Source organism: Drosophila ficusphila, unplaced genomic scaffold, assembly GCF_018152265.1.
Source record: "Drosophila ficusphila isolate 14025-0441.05 unplaced genomic scaffold, ASM1815226v1 contig_127, whole genome shotgun sequence".
NCBI lineage: Eukaryota > Metazoa > Arthropoda > Insecta > Diptera > Drosophilidae > Drosophila > Drosophila ficusphila.
The window spans coordinates 2,060,628-2,080,485 of record NW_025064016.1 but is presented as its reverse complement, the minus strand read 5'-3'; the positions used below and the strand labels follow the sequence as shown (position 1 = coordinate 2,080,485).

Sequence of the window (19,858 nt, the reverse complement as noted above, 5' to 3'; positions counted from 1 at the left end):
TAAAACACATTCTGTAGATATTATGTTGCTTTATTTAGTTTTGCCTTATTGAACATGGTCCTTTACAGCAAATATTTTGTGTATTTTCGATAGGTTTCTCTATAATGCCGACAATAAATAACAAAACTCACAAAGTACAATTTAATCTAAAGAAGGATTACACGGATTTATATAGACGCATCTGCGAAATATGTACGAGCAGTAAATCCGAGCGAAAAACAGAGCGTTAAACGTGCTGATTTTCATTAGGAAAATGCTTTCATTTGATGCTCTGGGTTTTGCATAGTAGGCCAGCCCATTGAGACCATCGAGTACATATGTGGATACAAATACATTTCTTATTATCGCATAACATTACAATTATTTAAATTCGAAAAGAGCGCTGAGACGGGGGATTCAAAGCGCTTAGTGTTTGTTTTGTTTTCTTATTTCGGTTTCGGGATAAAGGGCGGTTATTATAATCTAGGTTCGCGATCGGATCGGTTTTTTCGTTACTCGACAGCTAACATCAGGGGCGGACGCAGGGGTGTTTGGGGGGTTCGGACCCCCCAAAATCGCAGACTTTTTCAAATTTCCTTACAGCACACGGCCTTTCAACCATATAAACTAAAAATTTTTTTGGCCGGACCCCCCCCAAAATTTTTTTCTGCGTCCGCCCCTGGCTAACATCATCACTAAGCGGTTGGTTAATGCTACTAAAGTTAGACTTTTGGTACCCATAGAGATAATTCAACTAACGGTTAAGTTACACATCGTTATCGTACTCGTATATGCACTATATGTGTGTTTTTCGGGACATTACAATACTTTTATATCCTTGCCGTGTTCCATAAAAGATGAGCGTTACTTGCAAGCAAACGACAATTGCAGAATCCACTTGCCACTCTGCCACAATATTTTTTTGGTACAATTTTTCGTTTTGTTTGTTTCGTTGGTGCTTAAACATCTAGAGAATTTGACTTCTTTGCTTTATCATTAACTAACGAACTAAAATTGTTTAACATACAAACACACACAGATCAAAGTATACACATACATAAGTATATATACGATTTACATACGTTTATAGGAATCTTTCTATTTAGTTTTAGTTGTAGGCTATCAAATTGCTGTGCCACAATTTGCTTATATGGTATGTGTTTTTTTTTCCTTCGTTCCTCACAATCCTACTTTCCTACTGCACTGCGATACTGTTGCTCAAAGTGGATGTTATATACAAGATGAGTGTTGCTATGTGGCGATTTGAGGTGAGATGAATAGAACTATGTACATATTGAAGATATGCTAATGTGATCCGGAACTCTTGCTACAGAGGGGTTTCTTTTTTTAAGGGGAAACCATATGGGAGCCTACGAGTATGTGGTACATGAAATAATTTCTTGCATACTTTCGGACATCGTAAATATGGTTCAAGAGTTTTGAGCTTAAGTTTTGATCCCTTGACTGCTTCTGAGCTTCTAGAAACACACTAGATTGGGATGTTTTTCTTATTCTTTGTGTTTTTTTTTTTTACTTTTCAGCTGCCACAGCGGTGGCCACATTGCTATTAGTCTCCGAATGACGACGCGCCAGCAAATGATGATGGTGATGATGATGATGCAAGCTGCCGAATGGCAGACCATGACCATTTGGGGTGCCACCAATGCCATTGGCAAAGGGCAGACCATCGAGATTTCCAATTTTGCCCACTATTTTTGGTATCCTATCACTGTCGGCCGCCAAAAGGGGCGTGGTCAGGCTAATTAGCCCACTGCCACCAATGCTGGCACTGCCAATTCCGATGCCATGCTGGCCATGATTGTGATGCGAGTGATGGTGATGATGATGATGGTGATGATGGTGCTGCTGGCTGTGATTGTGGCTGTGACTATGGCTGTGACTGTGACTGTGACTGTGACTATGCTGATGGCTGTGGTTGTTGATCACTGGCGTGCTTTTGCAGAGAGCAGCATTACTGCCATTTTTGGTTTCCAATTCCTGGGCTCCGCGCAGGGAACTCGTCTTGCGCACCTGCATGCCGCTCCTCGAATGATCACAGCTCTTGCAGCGCTGCTTCTGGCTGCCACTGCCACTCGGATTGGAGGACTGCCTCTGCAGGGCACTCAAATTGGCCACGACCAGCTTGGCCTGCAGCGTTTTCGAGGGTGAAACCGGTGTGCTGTCATCCTCGCCGGTTGGCGGTGGCGTCGACAGACGACTGGAGGCCGTTGAGGAGCTGCAACTGCTGTTCGAGCGATAGGACAACTCCTCCACTTCGGCATCGTGACCGTTCTCCTCGACGGTCTCTGCCCCATCATCATCTGCATCTGCATTTGCTTCAAGAACTCCATCTGCATCTCCATCTCCATCATCATCATCATCTTCACTGGGCTGGGTGCTGGTGGGATGAGAAGCGACGGCAAGGTTCTTATTAGTGGGACTGCTGCTGTTGTTGCCAACTTGGGGGCCATTTACGCTTGCTTGTTGGCCTTGCTGGTTGTCCGCCGCTGGCGATTCCGCTTTCGCTTCCGTTGCAGCCGCCGTTGCATCATCATCACTCATCGCCTTGCAGTCACCGTTCGATATCACATTTTTCTGCTGCTGCTCCTTCGGCTCCTCTGGCTCTCGATCCTGATCCTGACTAGCTTTGGTTTTCACCACATCGGCCAGATCGATCCAATGGCCGCGATTATCGCGCACGCCCTCGACAAGAGGCTCTAGCTTGTCGGAGAGGGTGGCAAAGGCCTATAAAATACATAAATATTATATCAACAAATCATGAAAAAGTATCCCATACAAACCTCATAAATAGGCAAGCAAATGGAGTCAATAAAGTTCACTTGCATCATGGGCAGCTCATCCTCCTTCTCGCGATTCATGATGTCCTGTTAAGGATATATTACCATTAACACTTTAATCGCCTAATAAATTTTGTTGAACTCACAATAGGAGTTATGTTGAGCTCCTGCTTCTCCATATCACCCTGCTCGAAGAACTCCGAGCTAACCAAGTCGGCCACACGCTTCTCAATCTCCCACGGCTTCGTGATGGCCGACAAATCACAGACAGTCATGCTCATGGCACGCAACAAGGCGCGCGGCTCCTCGGCCACCCAATGGCTCACTGGTTGGCTCACACTCTCCAAGAAGGGCCCTCGTTTCCTATAAAATAAATAGAGAACTTAAAAACCAACTCAACAAATGTTGCTTCAAGCTAAACTCACTTGAAATACACTGCCAAATCAGTGGATAGAATGGCATCTTCCAGCACCCTTATAACTCGACAATAATCATCGGAGGACAGATTAGCCAGGATTTGATTTCCGGGACTATTCAAGATCATCAGACACTGATCAAAGTGATGGTGCTCCATGGTGGAGGTGGAGTACAGCTGAGCCAAAGGCGATGAGGCTCTATAAAGCAAATAATTTATTAAGTATTTTAACCTTGTTTATAGTTATAATTACTCACTTAATCTGGAAGGAGTTGTTAGTCCCTCGATGATCGAGATCGTGACAAAGGCAGCCAATAATTAGCGCCAAGCATTCGATTTCACCAAAGATCTTCCACCATTGAGTGGTCTGTTAAACAAAATTATAATTATTATTTATACAATATTTTAATTAAATTGACTACTTACAGTTAGAATGGCAAACATCATTTGCGCCACATTGAAGGCATGCCGCCAATTGTGGTAGGTAACGTTGCGATAATTCTTCTTTACACTCAACAGCCAACGGCAAAGAACTTCATAGTCAATATGAAAGCGTTCCACAAAATCGAGATCCAAAAACATGCGCAGGCAGGCCTAAAAAATAAATTTTAGTTAAATAATATTGCTTTATTTTTGGTTTTTTGTTTTAGTTAATTACCTTTAAAGTATCGTCATCTTCAAAGTGTATGTCATCGAACTTAAAGTCGTGCAATCGGAAATGCACAGCTGAAGGTACTCGAAGACGCTAAAAATAAATTATTTATTTTAAATATGGCAAATAATATAAGACTTTGCTTAGCAATAAATCCTTAATAAGTATTTTAGTAGCCCTTAATTTATACGAACAAAAATAGAATCATCCAACCAATATTATAAAGAATTTTTATTGGCAAATTTTTTAATTAAATAATGGGGTATTTAAATTCATTGATTAATCTACCACATTAAATGCCCCTAATCCCACGAAATTTCCTTTAAACTTTTGACCAAGAGCCACTTATTTTGCACACCTCAAAATAAACCAGCACGTGCTCAACTGCTGAAAACCCAAGACGCCTCGAGAGCAGAAAGAAAAAATCTCCCACCGGACCTTCATCCGTTTGCTGTCAGCGAATGTAAATGGTGCTATATTAGCCACCAAAGCTGAGAAGTTTATCAAAATTTCTGACATTTTTCCCGCCAAGCCACGAAGGAAAACCCCTTGAGCAAAAAAGGAGGGGGGAAGGGCAGTTGCGGACCGGAAAAAAGGGTTTTCCAGCTTGATGCCATAATCGTATCTGCGTCCCGTTGCGTTGCGTTCGTTGTGCGAATAGAGCCTAGTATGGCATAATTTTAATTAAAATTAATAACCCAGCATCTTTGTCTGGCTGGGCAAGTCGACAGGCGGTCATAATTTTCCCAGCATAATTACAGAGAGAGTGTCCGGCGATGAAAAGCTGGCTGGCAAGAGTGTGGCGGAGGAGACCCACGGATTCAGTAGAAAAGTTTCTTTTTGTCATACTTGTGCGAACAAACTAATTACAACTGTCAACACGTTGAAGCTTTTTTGTTCAAGGGGCAAAGGGGAGAAAGTGGAGAAAGGGAAAGGGGGTGGGGGGTGGCCAAGAGCGACAGCTTGTTGCTGCTGTTTCTGTCACACTGGGAAATAATAAACGAATAAAAACCGTGAAGCTAACACATAGAAGACAATGCAACAGGGAGGCAGGACACATTAATTTATGGCCCTGCGTAAAAATTAAGCGAAAGAGAGAGAGAGAGAGTCTCAAACTAGTGGACGACCTCTTGGCCTCGGGCAAATTAAGTGAGTGCAAATAAAATTAAGCATTTCACTGGCCTCCGTAGAATGGCACCCGTGAGGGCAATTTAATCCGGTGAGGAATAGGAGTTCTGAATGGGAGAATGGAATAGGAGAACTCAGAACTTACCCTCAAACGATGGGCCTCGTCCATGGTGGCCGATGCGTGGTAGCTGAGCACCTCCAGGGTGACACTCTGCTTGGCCATCGCCACGATGGCCTTCTCGTACATGTGCGTGTTGTGGATGCCCATTCCGCAGAAGATGGCGAACGCCTCCACGAAGTTCTCGTCGTTCTTGGTGAAGTCCTGAGGGAGCAGATAAGGCCAACGATTAGTCCTTTTATGCTTATTGCGGCTTTTATTGCAAAATACTTCACAGGAGTTAAGGTATTTGAAGGTACTTAATAATCAAATAAACTGTTTACAAAGTGTGGCTTCTTATTAGGCATGCCACTAAAATATGTATACTAGTACTGAAATATTTAATTTAGTCTTTATTACAATTCTCATGGTCATGAAAATTTAAATAAAATATTTAAAGCAAAAGTATGTAAATATTTTAATAGATTTAAATGGATAATGAATGAATGTTAGAACCGACAAAATGTATGTTAATTAACACTTAGAATTATCCAATTGTATTTTGATTCAACTTTGTGGTATCTATCTAATGCATCCATTTTTTTATTATTTTTATTTATATTCTCAAATCAATTCCCCGCTCTTACCAACTCATTGAACTTGTTGATCAGCTGGATGACTCCGATGATCTGACCCAGCGAGTTCTTGATGGCCATGCACAAAATAGAGCGGTGCTTGAAGCAGGAGTTCTCATCCACACTGGCGTCGAATCGATCGTCCTCGTAGGCATTCGGCACATTGACCGTCTCCCCGGTGGTGGCCACATGTCCAGTGATCCCAATGTTGATGGGAAACCGCGACTCATAGGGACTGGTTCGCGAGGTGGCCTCCTCCTCACTCAGATCGTTCGCCTCGAAGTCGAAGACCCGCGAGAAGCTGCCTTTGTCCGCCTCGTGAACCAAAAGGATCTGAACCCGTTGGCACTGGATGAGACTCTGCATGTGGGTGAGGATGCGGAAGACCATGTGCTCGATGGTGCTCTGCTCCTCGAAGATCATGCGGGCCAAGTCCAGGAGCACTTGATTCCGCTTGATTTCCAGTTGAGATTTCTCGTACAGCTGGGCGTTTCGCAGTCCAATGCCACAGAACTGCAGATACGAGGCAAAGACCTGCAAAGGGGATTACCGCAAAAGATTAACATTACTCAAAAGCCAGGAAAAAGATAGAGGTTGCCACATAAAAAAAAAAGAAAAAAGAAATAAAATTATGAGAGAGTCGCAGGGGCAGGCGCACATATCGGATAATCCCTGATGGCATTTTGCCTGACATTCTGCTAAGCTTTCTTAACAAGTCCCCCCTTTGTTGAATAATGAATGCAATTTGCCACTGGGTGGGTGTGCAGCTCTTATGCGGCTTTATTCGGAACAAAAGAAACCATCCCTGACTGCCCCGTCATGCGATCTCCACATGGCTTTCCCGCTTTTCCTCCCCTCCGTTTTTCCGCGTTTCGAAACGCCACTATTCAACCCATCCAGAAGCACTCACCTTTTCATCGATTTCGGAGAAGCACTCGCCATTCATTTTGTTGATGACCTGCGCCACGCCAATCACATCCCCGGATGAATCCTTGATGGGCATGCAGAGCAAGGCCTTCGTCCGATAGCCGGTCAACGAGTCAATTTCACAATTGAAGCGCTCGTCCTGCGGGGGAAATTGGGAAATCGTTGGAAACGAAATTAATTTGTGCACGAATTAGTATCCCATTTAAATGAGTTTTCCTTGTTAACGTTATCTTTGTGTACGTTAGCCTTTATGCAGATTTGTTTATACTTCCCCATTCGATTTTTCTTTATATATTGTTTGAAATTAAATTGGTGGTTAAAGTTGGTACATTTAACTGAATTAAACAAGTTATCCATGCATTGAATAAATTGATAATAACCTTAATTTATTTATAACTGCAATATATATTTTCATATCAAGTCTATTTGATTATTGTTTTATTTTATCTCAAGTTCTCAAACAGTTTATCCATGAATTGATAATACACTTAATTTATTTATAACTACAGTATATATTTTCATATCAAGTCTATTTGATTATTGTTTTATTTTATCTTAAATTCTTAAACTGTTTGTTCACCTTTCTCCCCAAAATACATCTGATAATTGTGGCCAAACAAAGTCATGTTCTCTATCAATCTTACTTTTTCTTTATCCCAATCTATTTCAGTCCCACTTGGCACACATTCCCCATGATCCATACACTTTTCTCCCCTCAAAAATTCGGGAGGTTATCTGCTTTCAGACGCCACCGACTGTCGCTGCCTCTTGCCGGCTGACATTTGTTTGGCCAGCTAGTTAGCCGAGTCAAAAGTCCACTGGGATCGACCAAAGAGATCTGCACCCGAGCGTAACTGGTGTGTCTAACCATCATAATGCGGCTCATTCGCACCCAGACTTGGCTGACTTTCAGTGTATTTGGGCCCGGTTCTCTGTCTGCTGGTCGCGCTGTCTGGTACCGGCAAGTGTCAAATTTAGGCCTTGATTAATTGTGCCAACAATCAGGAGATCTACAAGGCACAAGCGATCTGTCTGTGCGTCACGTATTTGCGGGCATTTTATCTACACTCATTGGCTTAGTATGACTTTAGAGGGAAAACATTTCAAGAAGCCGCAATTGTTATCGTTAGCCGACCAGCTTTAAGCACAGAAAACAGAAAACACGAAAACGTATTAAGGCATTCGAAGTCCATATCTTGGTGATATAACATCCCTACTGTCTTTTCGTAAGATTAATTACGCTCCAATTGGCAGACAGGCCGAAAGAAAAACTGCCGAAAAAATTGGGCAAATGTGGGAGTGGCCAACGCCCAGGAAATGCTGGGAAATGTGAAAAGTGCTGGTGCCACCGAGTTCACTGAGCAATATTGAAAACTTAAAGAGCAAAACACATACATACACGTACACTCATACTCCCAAATGGTATCTGCTACCATAAATCTTGCAATCGAATGAATAATCTCCGAGTCCAACAGCTGAGGTTGATTTATGACCCAGTTGGCATTCAAATTTGTCAAATTTGCCCTCAAGATAGTACTTGTTTTTGGTACTTCCGACTGGTTGTTGTACGGTAGTCATACTGACCTGGTAAGCATCTGGTATGTTGACCGGCTCTCCGCTTTCGGCCACATGTCCGGCGATTCCGGTGCCCCAGGCCACCCGCACCTCGTCCTGCTGCTCCATCTCCTCCACGGTGCTGCGGGGGCACACATCGAACAGCTTCGAGACGAGGCATCTGCAACGGCAAAAAGGATTCAAAGTTGAAAATTATAAATTGTGTTGCAGGCGGCAACTATCGTCTATTGTCATCGGACACAATGCAAACTTTTTGCCGTTCCACTGGGGGAAACGTAGTCATTGAAAGTTGGAAATAATAATAATAATATTTTTTGCCATAAATAAAGAAAATATATAACGAAAGTCATTAAGTTCCAAAGGAATTTTTTAATTGGAGAAGGCTTTAAAATTCTACAAATAGAAATGATATCCCTTGAATATATTAAAAATATAATTTAATTGATTGTTATTGATTCCCCTTCCAAATCATTTGTTTCTCAGTGTCCTTTTTTTTTTGCTTTCCTGTTCCTTTTCCTTGGCTTTAAAAAGTTTTTGCCAACAGTATGCATTTGGCAAATGCGCGTGCAGACAATTGCAATTAGTGTTGGCAGCAAAATGGCGTCATACGATGCATACAAAATGGCTGACATGCCCCAATGCCCCCCCCCCTCTTCAGGTTCCTGCCGGGGTTATGGCATTTATGGAGCGAATTTCTGGGGGGACAAGGAGTCGCAGCAGCCACGCAACGCACTCATAAAATGCCAAAAATAAATGTCATAAAAATGTTGCTAAGACAAAGTTGAAGCTCAACTCAGCTGCATTTGCTGGGGAGCACTATCCACAATGTCCACAAAAATGCAGCTATATGAAGTCATCAACGAATTGCTGAGAATACTGCACAATAAGGGGCAACTTGGCTGATTGCTATATGCATCGGAGTTTCAGTCTTCTTTTGGACTAATAGAATGGGGCTGATTTATGATAAATGTGTGTCTGCATTGCAGTTCTATTTATAAACTGAGAAAGAAATTTATGGCAATGAGTTCCTTCAAAATGCTACTGTTGAATCTATTTTAAGAGCAATTTTGTAGAATCAGGACATTGATTTAAGTTTCAAAATCGCTAAACTTAGTAAACACCTTTGGTAAATAAAATGATAAGTCATCACAAGACACGTAAAATTCCATTCCCCAAATTGGCCATCATTTAGCATTATTTAGATACTTATTAAGCCCAAAATCACGAAATTGAGACAACTCATGATTGAATTTCACAATGATTCGTAGCCTTTCATATATACATCATTTTATACACTTACTTTTTGAGTCCGTCAGGTCCGTTGCATCGTCCTTGCACCAGGAAAAGAGATCCTCGATCGGCATTCAGGAGTATGGAAACATTCTGGAGGATCTTGTGGCACAAAGTGCGCACCTCGAGCTCGTTGCAAATGTCCTTTACCTGGAAACGATGACAGACATTGTATGATTATTTACACGGCTGATCAGCTTAAATAAGCAGTTACAATTGAGCGGAGAAATTGCTTTGGGGAAATACAGAGTGTGACTGACGTCTTTAGAGTGTTTGCCGATAACAACGTCAATGGGCCGACAACAAAGCCAAATGGGACCAGCAAACAACTAAGTTTGCGGAACTCAACAAATAGTCATTGACGAACTATCTGGATTCGCGCGAACAATCAATTTGATATCTAATGGTTATGCATTCTTGGGAAAATCTACTCATTCACATACTCAACAATCACTTCATACTTTTTTTTATAAAAAGGTGCTCGTCATCAAATTTGGATTGCAGTATATTTGCCAATGGTAATGTACATTTAAAACAGGTATAAAAAAAATTTTTGTAGGAATTCAATAACAAATGGGAATGTTACAGACTGGGAAAATTCCATATTACTTTGTTGTATAAATTAAATATTTCTTCTCTTACCAGTTCGAAAATCAACTCCTTCTCATCGAGCTGCTTGAGCTCGTTGCGCGACAACCGCTGCGGTCGCTGGTGGCAATGATAATATTGATATTGATGTCCATTTCCGGCTCCTCCAGTGCCACCCATTCCGGGGGCACTTCCCGCTCCTCCGCCGCCAGTGGAGCTGCCCAAGCTGCTGCTGCCAACGGCTCCGCCCGCCTGATAATGACTGTGCTGGCTGTGGTGCAGATGCGGATGGTTGTGGTGGTGCTGCTGGTGGTGATACTGATACTGTCCCGCCACGACGCCGCCGACGTTCTGCAGGTTGCCGCAGCTGCCGCCCACGCCCCCGTTGTCCAACGGCGGACCAATGCTCAAAAATGTGGGCGTGCCGTCGATGGTATTGACAATCGGCTTCAGCAAACCACCGCGCTCAAACTCGTGAGCAGAGATTTTTCTATAAGGAAAGGGAAATTATTTAAAACCAAGAACATTTCAATAGAGAAATTAAAAAATTTTAAATTACATATACATATTTCATATTTAATAGTAATAATTAATTGGAATTTAATATTAATATTAATATTATATTAATATTATTATTAATTTGTCTCAGGTTTATTATTTATTATAAATTTGTCGGTTTGTTTTTTTTTAATTGAATTTTTGTTCTTCTACTTTTTTTAAAAATTCGGAAAATAAACACAATCTTTCTTTTGTAGATTATGCTCGCATTAAACCAGACAAATTACTTTCAATATTAAATCGGATCAACCCCGATTTGACTGCTTACCGCACTGGTGTGGTGGCTCCGGATCCGCCCCTCGAGGAGGAGGTCTGCCCATTGGGGTGGGTGGGGGAGGTGCTGCTGACCACGTCGTTGCCCGCGGAGGTGGCATGTGAGACCAGCCAGGCGTCCACCGTCTGACGTGTGGCTTTCCTGCGGGAAGGGAAATAAGGCCAAAAATTCAGTTAGTAAACACATTAAAATCTTATTAAAAAATCGCAAATGAATCGCCGATGGTCGACTGACGCATTGGGCGACGCGTTCTATATGCATGTGCCGCATAAATTTCTCTAATAAAATGCCAACTCATAAATATTCAGGCGGCGAGGCTGCCCCACATCGGATGCTCCTGCTCTCTGCCACACCATGTGTCCTTATGGGGCACGCGCTTTTGGCATAAAACCAACAGCAAACCCCAACAAACAACGAGCAATCACAGCGCACAACTCTTTGGAAAGTCGAGTGGGGAAGAATAAAGGATAAAAGAGTCGAATATTTAAGCATTCTATCAGTGTATTTATTAAATTAATTAATAACAGGAACTGATAAAATAAAATGTTTAAGTTTAAAATCATAAATATGGTCAACACAATTTTCAATATATTTGTGATTATCAAGATTTTGATTTGATTGTCACATAAATTATAAGCAAATTATTATGTACATAAATTATGCTGCAAATTATGAATTTAACATTTAACTGACTAATCAGTTGAATTAATTTAAGTACAAAAAACAGAATGATTGCATTTAAATTTATTTTTAAAGCTTGCAGATTACATTTTGTTCTTTTGATGACACAGACTTGCAACTTTTTTTTTTTGAAAGGGAACATGAAAGACCGACGATATGGGCCAGTAAAATGGTTAAACTGTTTAGGACATGCGGCATATTCTTATGCAAAGTACAAACACACACTCACACACACACACAACGGAATGAAGCCTTTTTCAGCCTCGTTTAATGACCGCCCCGCAGGCGAAAAAAGCAGAGGAGCCATGAAGCCGAGGACGAAACGAAATGCGGACGTTGGCCTGCTCGACCATGAAAATAAAGCCCAATTTATGCTTTTAGTTGTTAGTGATTTTTATTATGTGTCATAGACAACGGACGTCCCTTTAACCCGCTTTTGCTGCCGGCCTGGCCTAGATGTCCTGCTGTGTGGCAAAGGCAATTTCCGGTTTATAGCGGAAACGAGCTGTCCCCGCCTATGGCCAAAAGCAAATCCCCGCAATCACCACACCCGCCCATAAATATGGCCGACTGTTTGCCATTCGACAGGGTCAACTGACAATGCAGTTTCAAATTTAAGAATTTATCCGCTCGATGGGCAAAATAGATTATTGGCTCGATGGGTTCATCGCAAACGCTTGTCGGCAGATGCAATTTATGTCTCTACAAGGATTCGGTTAGTTTCCAGCCTGTCTTGGCTAATAAGGGAGCTAGCTATTGATTGGCGATTCGGGATGGTGACGGGTTACCCCTTTCATTCGAAATGGTTGGGTTTAAAGTTGGGGTCGAAAATTATTTTATGGCAAAGAATTTAATAAGCAAAACAATTTGTTTATGGAACCCAAAAAGGAATCGTTTTTGCCCTATATTATTTTTATTATTATTATTTATTATTATTATTTATTATTATTATTTATTATTATTATTTTTTTGTTTTATTATTCAGTACATAAACCACATTCTTCGTAAAGTTTCCTGTTTCATTTTTTATCTGCCCACAGTTACTACAATCTTAGTTGGCAAAATCTGAACTCACCTTATAAAATAATCCTGTACAAATTCCTGATTCTCGTCCAGCCAGGCCTCCATCCTGGCGTGCTCCGGATCGTAGGGCCGGTGGTGCTGTGGCGACGTGGGCTGGTGGTGGTAGTGGTGCTGGTACTGGTACTGGTTGTACGGCTGTTGCACCTGATACTGCTGCTGCTGCTGCGTTTGCTGCGGATGCTGCGGCGGGAACACCGACTGCGACTGCAGTCCGCCGGCGGAGGAGGAGGATCCTCCGTTGGAGGAGGCGGAGGAGGAGGTGGCGGGGGCGGCGCCAATGTGGTTGGCCGTCTGATAGTGGGCGGGGAGTGGCTGCTGCTGGGCGAGGGGCAGGGGGACACCGGCGTGGCGCGTGGCGATGAGCAGCGAGTGCTCGCTGGTTCCGTAGCCGCCGTACCCCGTGCCCCCCCTGCTCCGCGTTCATCCTGCCAGCGGTCTGGAACTGGAGCGGCGTCGTCGCTGGCTCCTCGATGCTCCGCAGATGCAGGCCTGCAACGGGGAAGGAGTAATGGAAATATAAATATTTAATTCGTTTTGTGAGCATTTTAAATTCGCTGCGATTTACGAGTGTGTGCTTCTGACATGTTTTCTATTTTTACACAGGCGTAATAAAATTGTACATTTGAAGAAAGAATACTGGTAACAAAAGATTTATTTTAAGGATATATGTACATATTAAATACAAACAATTTATTAAAAGTTCTTGCATCAGTTAATAAATACAATACTTAAGAAAAGCTATTAAATGCCCATTTAAATGCAGAATGCTTTTTTCAAATAGTTCCTATGAACCTTAAATATTTAAACAGCATTTTTTTTTCCTTTAAACAAAAAACATTCTTATTTGTTGTGGCTTTAGCGCTTTTTTTAACATCAAATTGAAGCCAAGTGTGTAATTTGCCTGCTGCATGTGTTGACACTTTTATGAGCATTCTGCCATTTCTCTCGCGCTTCATGCAGCATTTACATTGCAAATGGGTCATATCCTTTAGGGGAAGTCACACTCGGCACGTGACCGTGACCACGCCCCCCGACAAAAGCCCCTCCCCAACGCCTCCTACATTCTGACATGGCTTTCTTTTTTGCAGCTTTTTCGCTCTCTTCTTTTCAATTTCCACAATTTGGTTGTGAGTGCAAATCACATAAATTTGTTCAATTGCTTTTTCAGCTCATCAATTCGCTGCTGTCTCGGTTCCTCCTTGAGCAATTAAGTGTCAAAAAGCGAGTTCTAAGGGAATTCGCAAAGACTTTAACACGCACACAGACACACACACACACACACACACAGACAGCTGCTGCAAGTGCTCACATGGCGAACGCGGCGTATACGCAACGCAATAAATAACATTGACAGTTGGAGGCCCCCAAAGTGTTTCAGTTAACATTAACCGGAAATATTGGCAATTTCCGTGAAATATTGACTCCGTATGTGCTTTCGAGGGAGTGGCTGGCGTCTCTAATGGCAGCATTGAGCGCCTGATTAAGTGCTAAAAATAGATATAAATACGACAACGAGTAACCCACTGACGAGTGTCTCAAGGATGCGAAAGAGGTCCTTTTTCCCCTCATCCTCTCCCCATTTTGCTGCTTTGTTGTTTGTATCTGACTTATTTATTCTGTAGAAAATATGATTTATGTGCTGCTTTTCGACTCACACAAAAGAAATAAACAAACAACTTGTTCCTGACGCTTGACAATTTGAGTTTCGGGTTAAGCCGGTATATAAAGGAATCCAAGGATATTCGGTTTGCTTGATTACGTTAAGAGTATTCAATTTCTAGGAAAAGTAAATAAGGAAGCATTTGTGCTGTGTTTGCTTTTAGGTTTAAAATAAAGAAATTCAAGTGCTAAACTTTAGTATACACATTTTTCATAAAGAGTTCTTTATAAGTTAAGTTTGCCTTAAAAGATATTTTCCATTATAAAATTTATTGGAGTTTATGGCAGTCAAAGTTTTATTGGAATTTATTTGATCATACTTTTCCCGCGGCCACTTTCGCTTTGCCATTTAATATTCACTCTAGTATTAATTTCAGCTTTTCCCCCATGATTTGTATCCTTAGCAATTTCCCTGTGCAGACATAAATTTCCATGTTAAGCATCTGGGAGGCTTCCCGCTCTCGAGTTCCAGATACTTTTCGTTGGTCTTTTGCTTTTAAGCTTGCCAATAAGTTTGAAGTCGTCTACTTAGTGTTGCAATGGGGAATTTATATAGCAAGGATAGAGTAGCACACACACACATGCCATGATGCCATGTTGTGCACCCTTTTGTGAGAGGGGGTGGGAATTTAATCTTTTAAGCTGCATTTGCCTTGCACACATCCAACATGCAACATGCTTAAGCTGCTGCAAAACATTTGGCACAGAGCACAGGCACTTTTCTTCTCACTCCACTCCACTGCCGCCCGCCACTCTTCTGAATTCCTTTGGCTATTTCCTGCACTCGAAGTCAAATGACAAGTTGACAGAGTCGTGTGGGAGGTGTTTGTGCCACCCACCACCCACTACCACCCACCAGTTTTCCCACTTTCCCCGCTGCCGCCAACACTTAGCTGCGGTTTGATGCGTCAGCTTTATGTAAGACATTCATATGGCCCCTCCAACCTACTTGTGCCCCTTCCAATTCCCTTTCCCCCCTGAAACCCCCCTCTTTCTTCTCCCCTTCATGTGAGTCAGGCGAATGGCAAATTTTTATACAACATTTGTAATGGAATTTTACTTTTAGCAGGCAAAGGCAAGGATCAAGAGTTGGCTGAGATACGATAACAAATTTAATACTCTTTGGGGTTGGCATTAATTTGATAAGCATTGTGCGCTGCGATTGTGAAGGATTTTTGTATTATATTTTGTTGGCTTAACTGAGGCGTTTTCATTTTATTTTCATAAGGGTTGATTTATGTTTATTTAATGTTCACAGTCAACAAGTGCTTAACATATTATATTGGATATAAAGTTAAGCAAGTATATAAAATAGGATTAAGATTATAAGTGATTGGTTTTCACTATTAATAATAACCACCAGAATTCAAATATTCGACAGCATCCCAATAAAATAGGGTATTATTCGGCCTTACAACACCATATATCTGCATTCACTCGCTTGCATACACGAAGCAGTGTGTAAATGGCATTGTTGCTTTTGAGTGCAGCCAAATGCAAATTGAAAGTTGGCAAATGTGCAAAAGAGAACCATTTTTTGCTGCCACTCGGATCGATGTTGTGTGCAGCTGAAAGGCGGAAAAACGGAAGTCGGTTGGGGAAAATAGGAAAAGAGGAAAAGCTTCTGGGTATGAAATAAGCACTGTTGTTCTTTCGATTCTTTCGGTTCCTTGGTCTCTTTGCTCTTTTCTGTTTTCTGTTGGTTTTGTTTGCCCTGAAGTTTGTGTGACAAAATATTTATGCAAATACCGAACAAAAACTTTTCTTTCTTGGCCACTTTTCTCACCTGTTGTAGCTGGTATTATCTCAGAATGATGTTGAATCTGAGGACTATGGGTGGGTGTTTGTTGTTGTTGTTGCTGATACTGTAGTTGTTGTTGTTGCTGTTGCTGTTGCTGTTGCTGCTGCTGATGTTGCTTGCTGCTTTTGGTTTTGTTTTTGTAGCGACAACCACGAAATCGACACATACTTGCCGCTTGGCCCATGGGGCCCGCCAGCAATGCAAATGTTAAACCCTCCGTTTTAATGAATTGAATTTTGTCAAACTTGAGCAACTCCGCTGCGTAACGTAAATTGTATTTCTTGGCTGCTGTTGAAGTTGTTGTTGCTGTTGTGGAATCAATTTTGTTGATTTTACTGCCGCCAAAAGGCCGCAGGTTGTTGTCAGCCAATTGAAATTGTCGAATTTTGGATTAATTTGCACACTTTGGTTGCGATCGCTCTTGCTTTTGTTTTCACTCTGTTTCACTTTCATAATAACTTATTTGCCTTGTCAATTATTTAGTTAGCGAGAGGGAAAAGTTTCGTCGAGACCTGTTGAAGTTTTGTTTTGAATATATTTATTTATGTTTATGCCCGTGCTCGGCGTAAACTTTGTAGACCAAAAGTTTTTGTGCCCAACTATTCCCGCAGAGTAACTCGAGAGCTTCCTGGCTACCCTTCAGTTTTATCTTATTTTCCCCTGGCAGTTATTAAAGCTTAACGCTGACGTTTTCCCATGTGTTGCGATGGAGAGAGGCAATTCAATTAACGCTTTCGGGGTCGCCAACAGTTGAGTGGCTGAGACGAGGGGAGGTCGACAGACAGGCCGCCAATTGGTGAACAAACAAGACTCCGAAATGTCACGGGAAATTCGAGATGCGAGGAAAAAGGGACGACGGTGCACCAACACCAAACACACGTAGGCCATAGTAAAATAACAGTAAAGTAAAATAAACATGACCAAAGCGCCTGCCATCGCTGAAAACGTCAACAATACTCAAAAGCCAATGGCAAACAATGGTAGGGGAAAATGCGACGAGAGTGGAGGATAAAGAGGATAAATGGCCGGGAATGCTCTGAAAGGATTGTTGTGGCCTGCGGTCAAGCAGATTTTAATTGCGAATAGGTATTTATTAAGTAATTGAAAAAAGCACTTTGGATTCCATTTAATTTGCGAGCGAAAATGTATTCATTATCCTTGCAATGTTTGTGTCAAAAGTACTTTTAATCACAAGTATTTGTACAAGGGGTGGAAATGAAATAAATTCATGCAGCTTGTCGGTTTGAATATTTCTTTAATATGCTAATAAAAAATATTTTATGTACCTTGAAACAAATGTTTTAAAATTGAAGAACGTTTCCACACAATTTTACATTTATATTTATTTATGAAAATGTTGTATTAAGTTGACATTGAATTCCATATTTGTCTACTTTTAGCCTCCCACTTTTCATTCGCTTTTCACCATCATTTTTCTATCATTTTCTCATATTGCAACTCTTCCTCCGTAAACATTCAATTTTAGATAGTTTGACAATTGTGGTGTTGCATTTTTGTGACAGCAACTTGCCACGAGAACTTGAGTATATCTTCACCGATTTGGTTTCAATCGCTCACGTAGTTTTCATGACTCTTTCATATGACAGCTGTTGCATGACAAGGGCCAGCGATAGTTGACAGCGGAAATGATTTAATTTCCGTTTTGCAACAATGAAAAACCATCATGATGCGTTTGGCAGCTGTGAAGTGAAGGGTGTGAAAGAACTGCAGCACTTGCAACTGAATACATAGTTTCACTTCTTCTTTTGTTGGCATTTGAATAGACAATGAAAAAAACTGCAAGTAAATTGCTGACAGGCCAAATTGCATTTGAGTGTTCAAACTGTTGATTTTCCTGACACTGCTTTGAGGATATTAGCATATACTGGGAAAAACATTTGTTAAAGAATAAATCATAAAAAGAAAAGAAATGATATTACAAAAATCCATTCCCAATAAATTTCATTGTAAGCATTGCTTTATTGCATACTATTGAAATCCTTTGATGCTTCAATAGTAAATTAAAGCTTGTTCTGATCAAATTCATAAGCTACATTGCTCATACGCAGTGTTGCCTCTCCATCAACCATACGCACCGTTGCGGCTTCTCCTTATTTTTCGCCATCCGTTTTGCATTTCTATCTTTGTACACCTAGCAACTGGTAGCCAAAGGAGAGAGAGAGGACTAAACAAAAAAAAAGTGACTAAAACTATTTTTATGCCAACGAGAGCAAGGGAGCGAATGGGAAACAAAAAGTACTCTCGCAGAAACAGACTTCGGTGGCTTACATTATGTCAATAGCATAGGTAAAGGCTTTCTGATGAAAAGAGGGGGGAGGGGAATTGTGGGGGTCAGTCTGGATAAGCAAACGATGTTCATTAACGGCGCACGCCATACACACAAAAAAAAATAACACAACATTTTCCATTTATTAGAAGGTTGGTTTGTTTTCAAAAATAAAATTGACTTAGTTAGAGTTAGTTGAATAATGTTTAGATTTCTGTTAATATAAGTTTTAAATAAATAATCATTTTTATCTTTAAGTAATACACAATCTACAAATATTATAAGTTATAAATATAAATGTACAAAATAACACTAACATCAAATTTCTTTAATTTTTTTGAATATCATTTTGATTTAATTTTTTTTAGGTGCACCATTTGTGCGAAACTCAATTCGGCTTGGTCTGCATTTGGCTGACACCGTTGATAGTGGCACAAAAGGCGGGCCAGATAACAGATAACAAAGCCATATACTATATATATCTACGTGTTTATCGGTGTCTGTGTACCCGTCGCCGGCTATCTGTATTTTCCCCGTTTCCATTTGTGTTCGTGTTTTCTGTTCGTGTTGGTTGTTGGTGCAAATAAGAGCGGGGCAAGATGGCGTAAGCCATCGAGGGGCGGAAAAGCTGGATGAGGCGGGAAAAACTACCATTAGGCGGCGGCGGTGGCGGCGGCGTTGGCGCGTCATGAAATAGCCAACGTCGATTAGTGAAGGACCGGACTTGGGCAAAAAGGACCAACCGAAATGCTATTTGCATTCAGCTTAAATTGCCAGCCTGGATCAATAACCTGTTGCTGACCAAAGAAATGGATAAACACCATAGCAGGGGGAAATGCTAAAATATTATTCTTTTTAGCATTTGCCTGTGAATTATGTTACTTGTCCCACATAACGCGAAAAACAAAGAGTGCGAGAGCGCAAAGAGTGAGCCCTGGCATTTTAAATTGAATAAATAAATAAATCTCATTATCACATGTGGCTCGTGTATTCAATTATATTATCAGCTTGGTAAGCAGCGAACGAGTAGGGGGAAAATCGAGGGGGGAGGAAGCCACCCCCACGCACTTGGTGAGCTCAAGTTTCACACATGTTTGATAACTTATCAACAAAATAGGCAGCTAACTGATAAACTTAAATTTTTGCTACCTCACTTAGATTAAAATTAAGGGATACGAATTTAAAGGAAACAGAATTCAACTGTAGAGCAATTGAAACTCGCAAAAATATAAAGTATATATAGTATATATGACCACATATGCGCTTTATTGCTCAATTTATTATTGGCAGTCAATATTTTAATATACGCAGTTTATTTGTATATGAACGTATGCATATTGTAACTACGCGTATTCATGCATGGACTCAAGGTCACCGAGAGGAAAAAAGTTATCCAAATGGCAGCCATAAACGATTTTCATTTGTCTGCCG

At 41.2% G+C, this 19,858-nt stretch overlaps 1 protein-coding gene across 1 annotated transcript in view; it reads right to left on the bottom strand.

Annotated features, from left to right (window-relative positions):
- Nucleotides 1-14: 14 nt before the first annotated feature.
- Nucleotides 15-19,858, bottom strand: part of LOC108096053 (dual 3',5'-cyclic-AMP and -GMP phosphodiesterase 11) — a 34,445-nt gene continuing 14,601 nt past the window's right edge. Inside the window, 17 exon segments of the mRNA XM_017197399.2 lie at nucleotides 15-2,724; nucleotides 2,781-2,864; nucleotides 2,924-3,140; nucleotides 3,203-3,391; nucleotides 3,450-3,559; nucleotides 3,619-3,786; nucleotides 3,851-3,937; nucleotides 5,118-5,294; nucleotides 5,717-6,238; nucleotides 6,615-6,770; nucleotides 8,216-8,366; nucleotides 9,507-9,646; nucleotides 10,139-10,574; nucleotides 10,911-11,057; nucleotides 12,673-13,088; nucleotides 13,090-13,169; nucleotides 16,126-16,652. Coding sequence (XP_017052888.1) covers nucleotides 1,510-2,724; nucleotides 2,781-2,864; nucleotides 2,924-3,140; nucleotides 3,203-3,391; nucleotides 3,450-3,559; nucleotides 3,619-3,786; nucleotides 3,851-3,937; nucleotides 5,118-5,294; nucleotides 5,717-6,238; nucleotides 6,615-6,770; nucleotides 8,216-8,366; nucleotides 9,507-9,646; nucleotides 10,139-10,574; nucleotides 10,911-11,057; nucleotides 12,673-13,088; nucleotides 13,090-13,169; nucleotides 16,126-16,324 — 4,494 coding nt within the window. The 5' untranslated portion in view covers nucleotides 16,325-16,652 and the 3' untranslated portion in view covers nucleotides 15-1,509.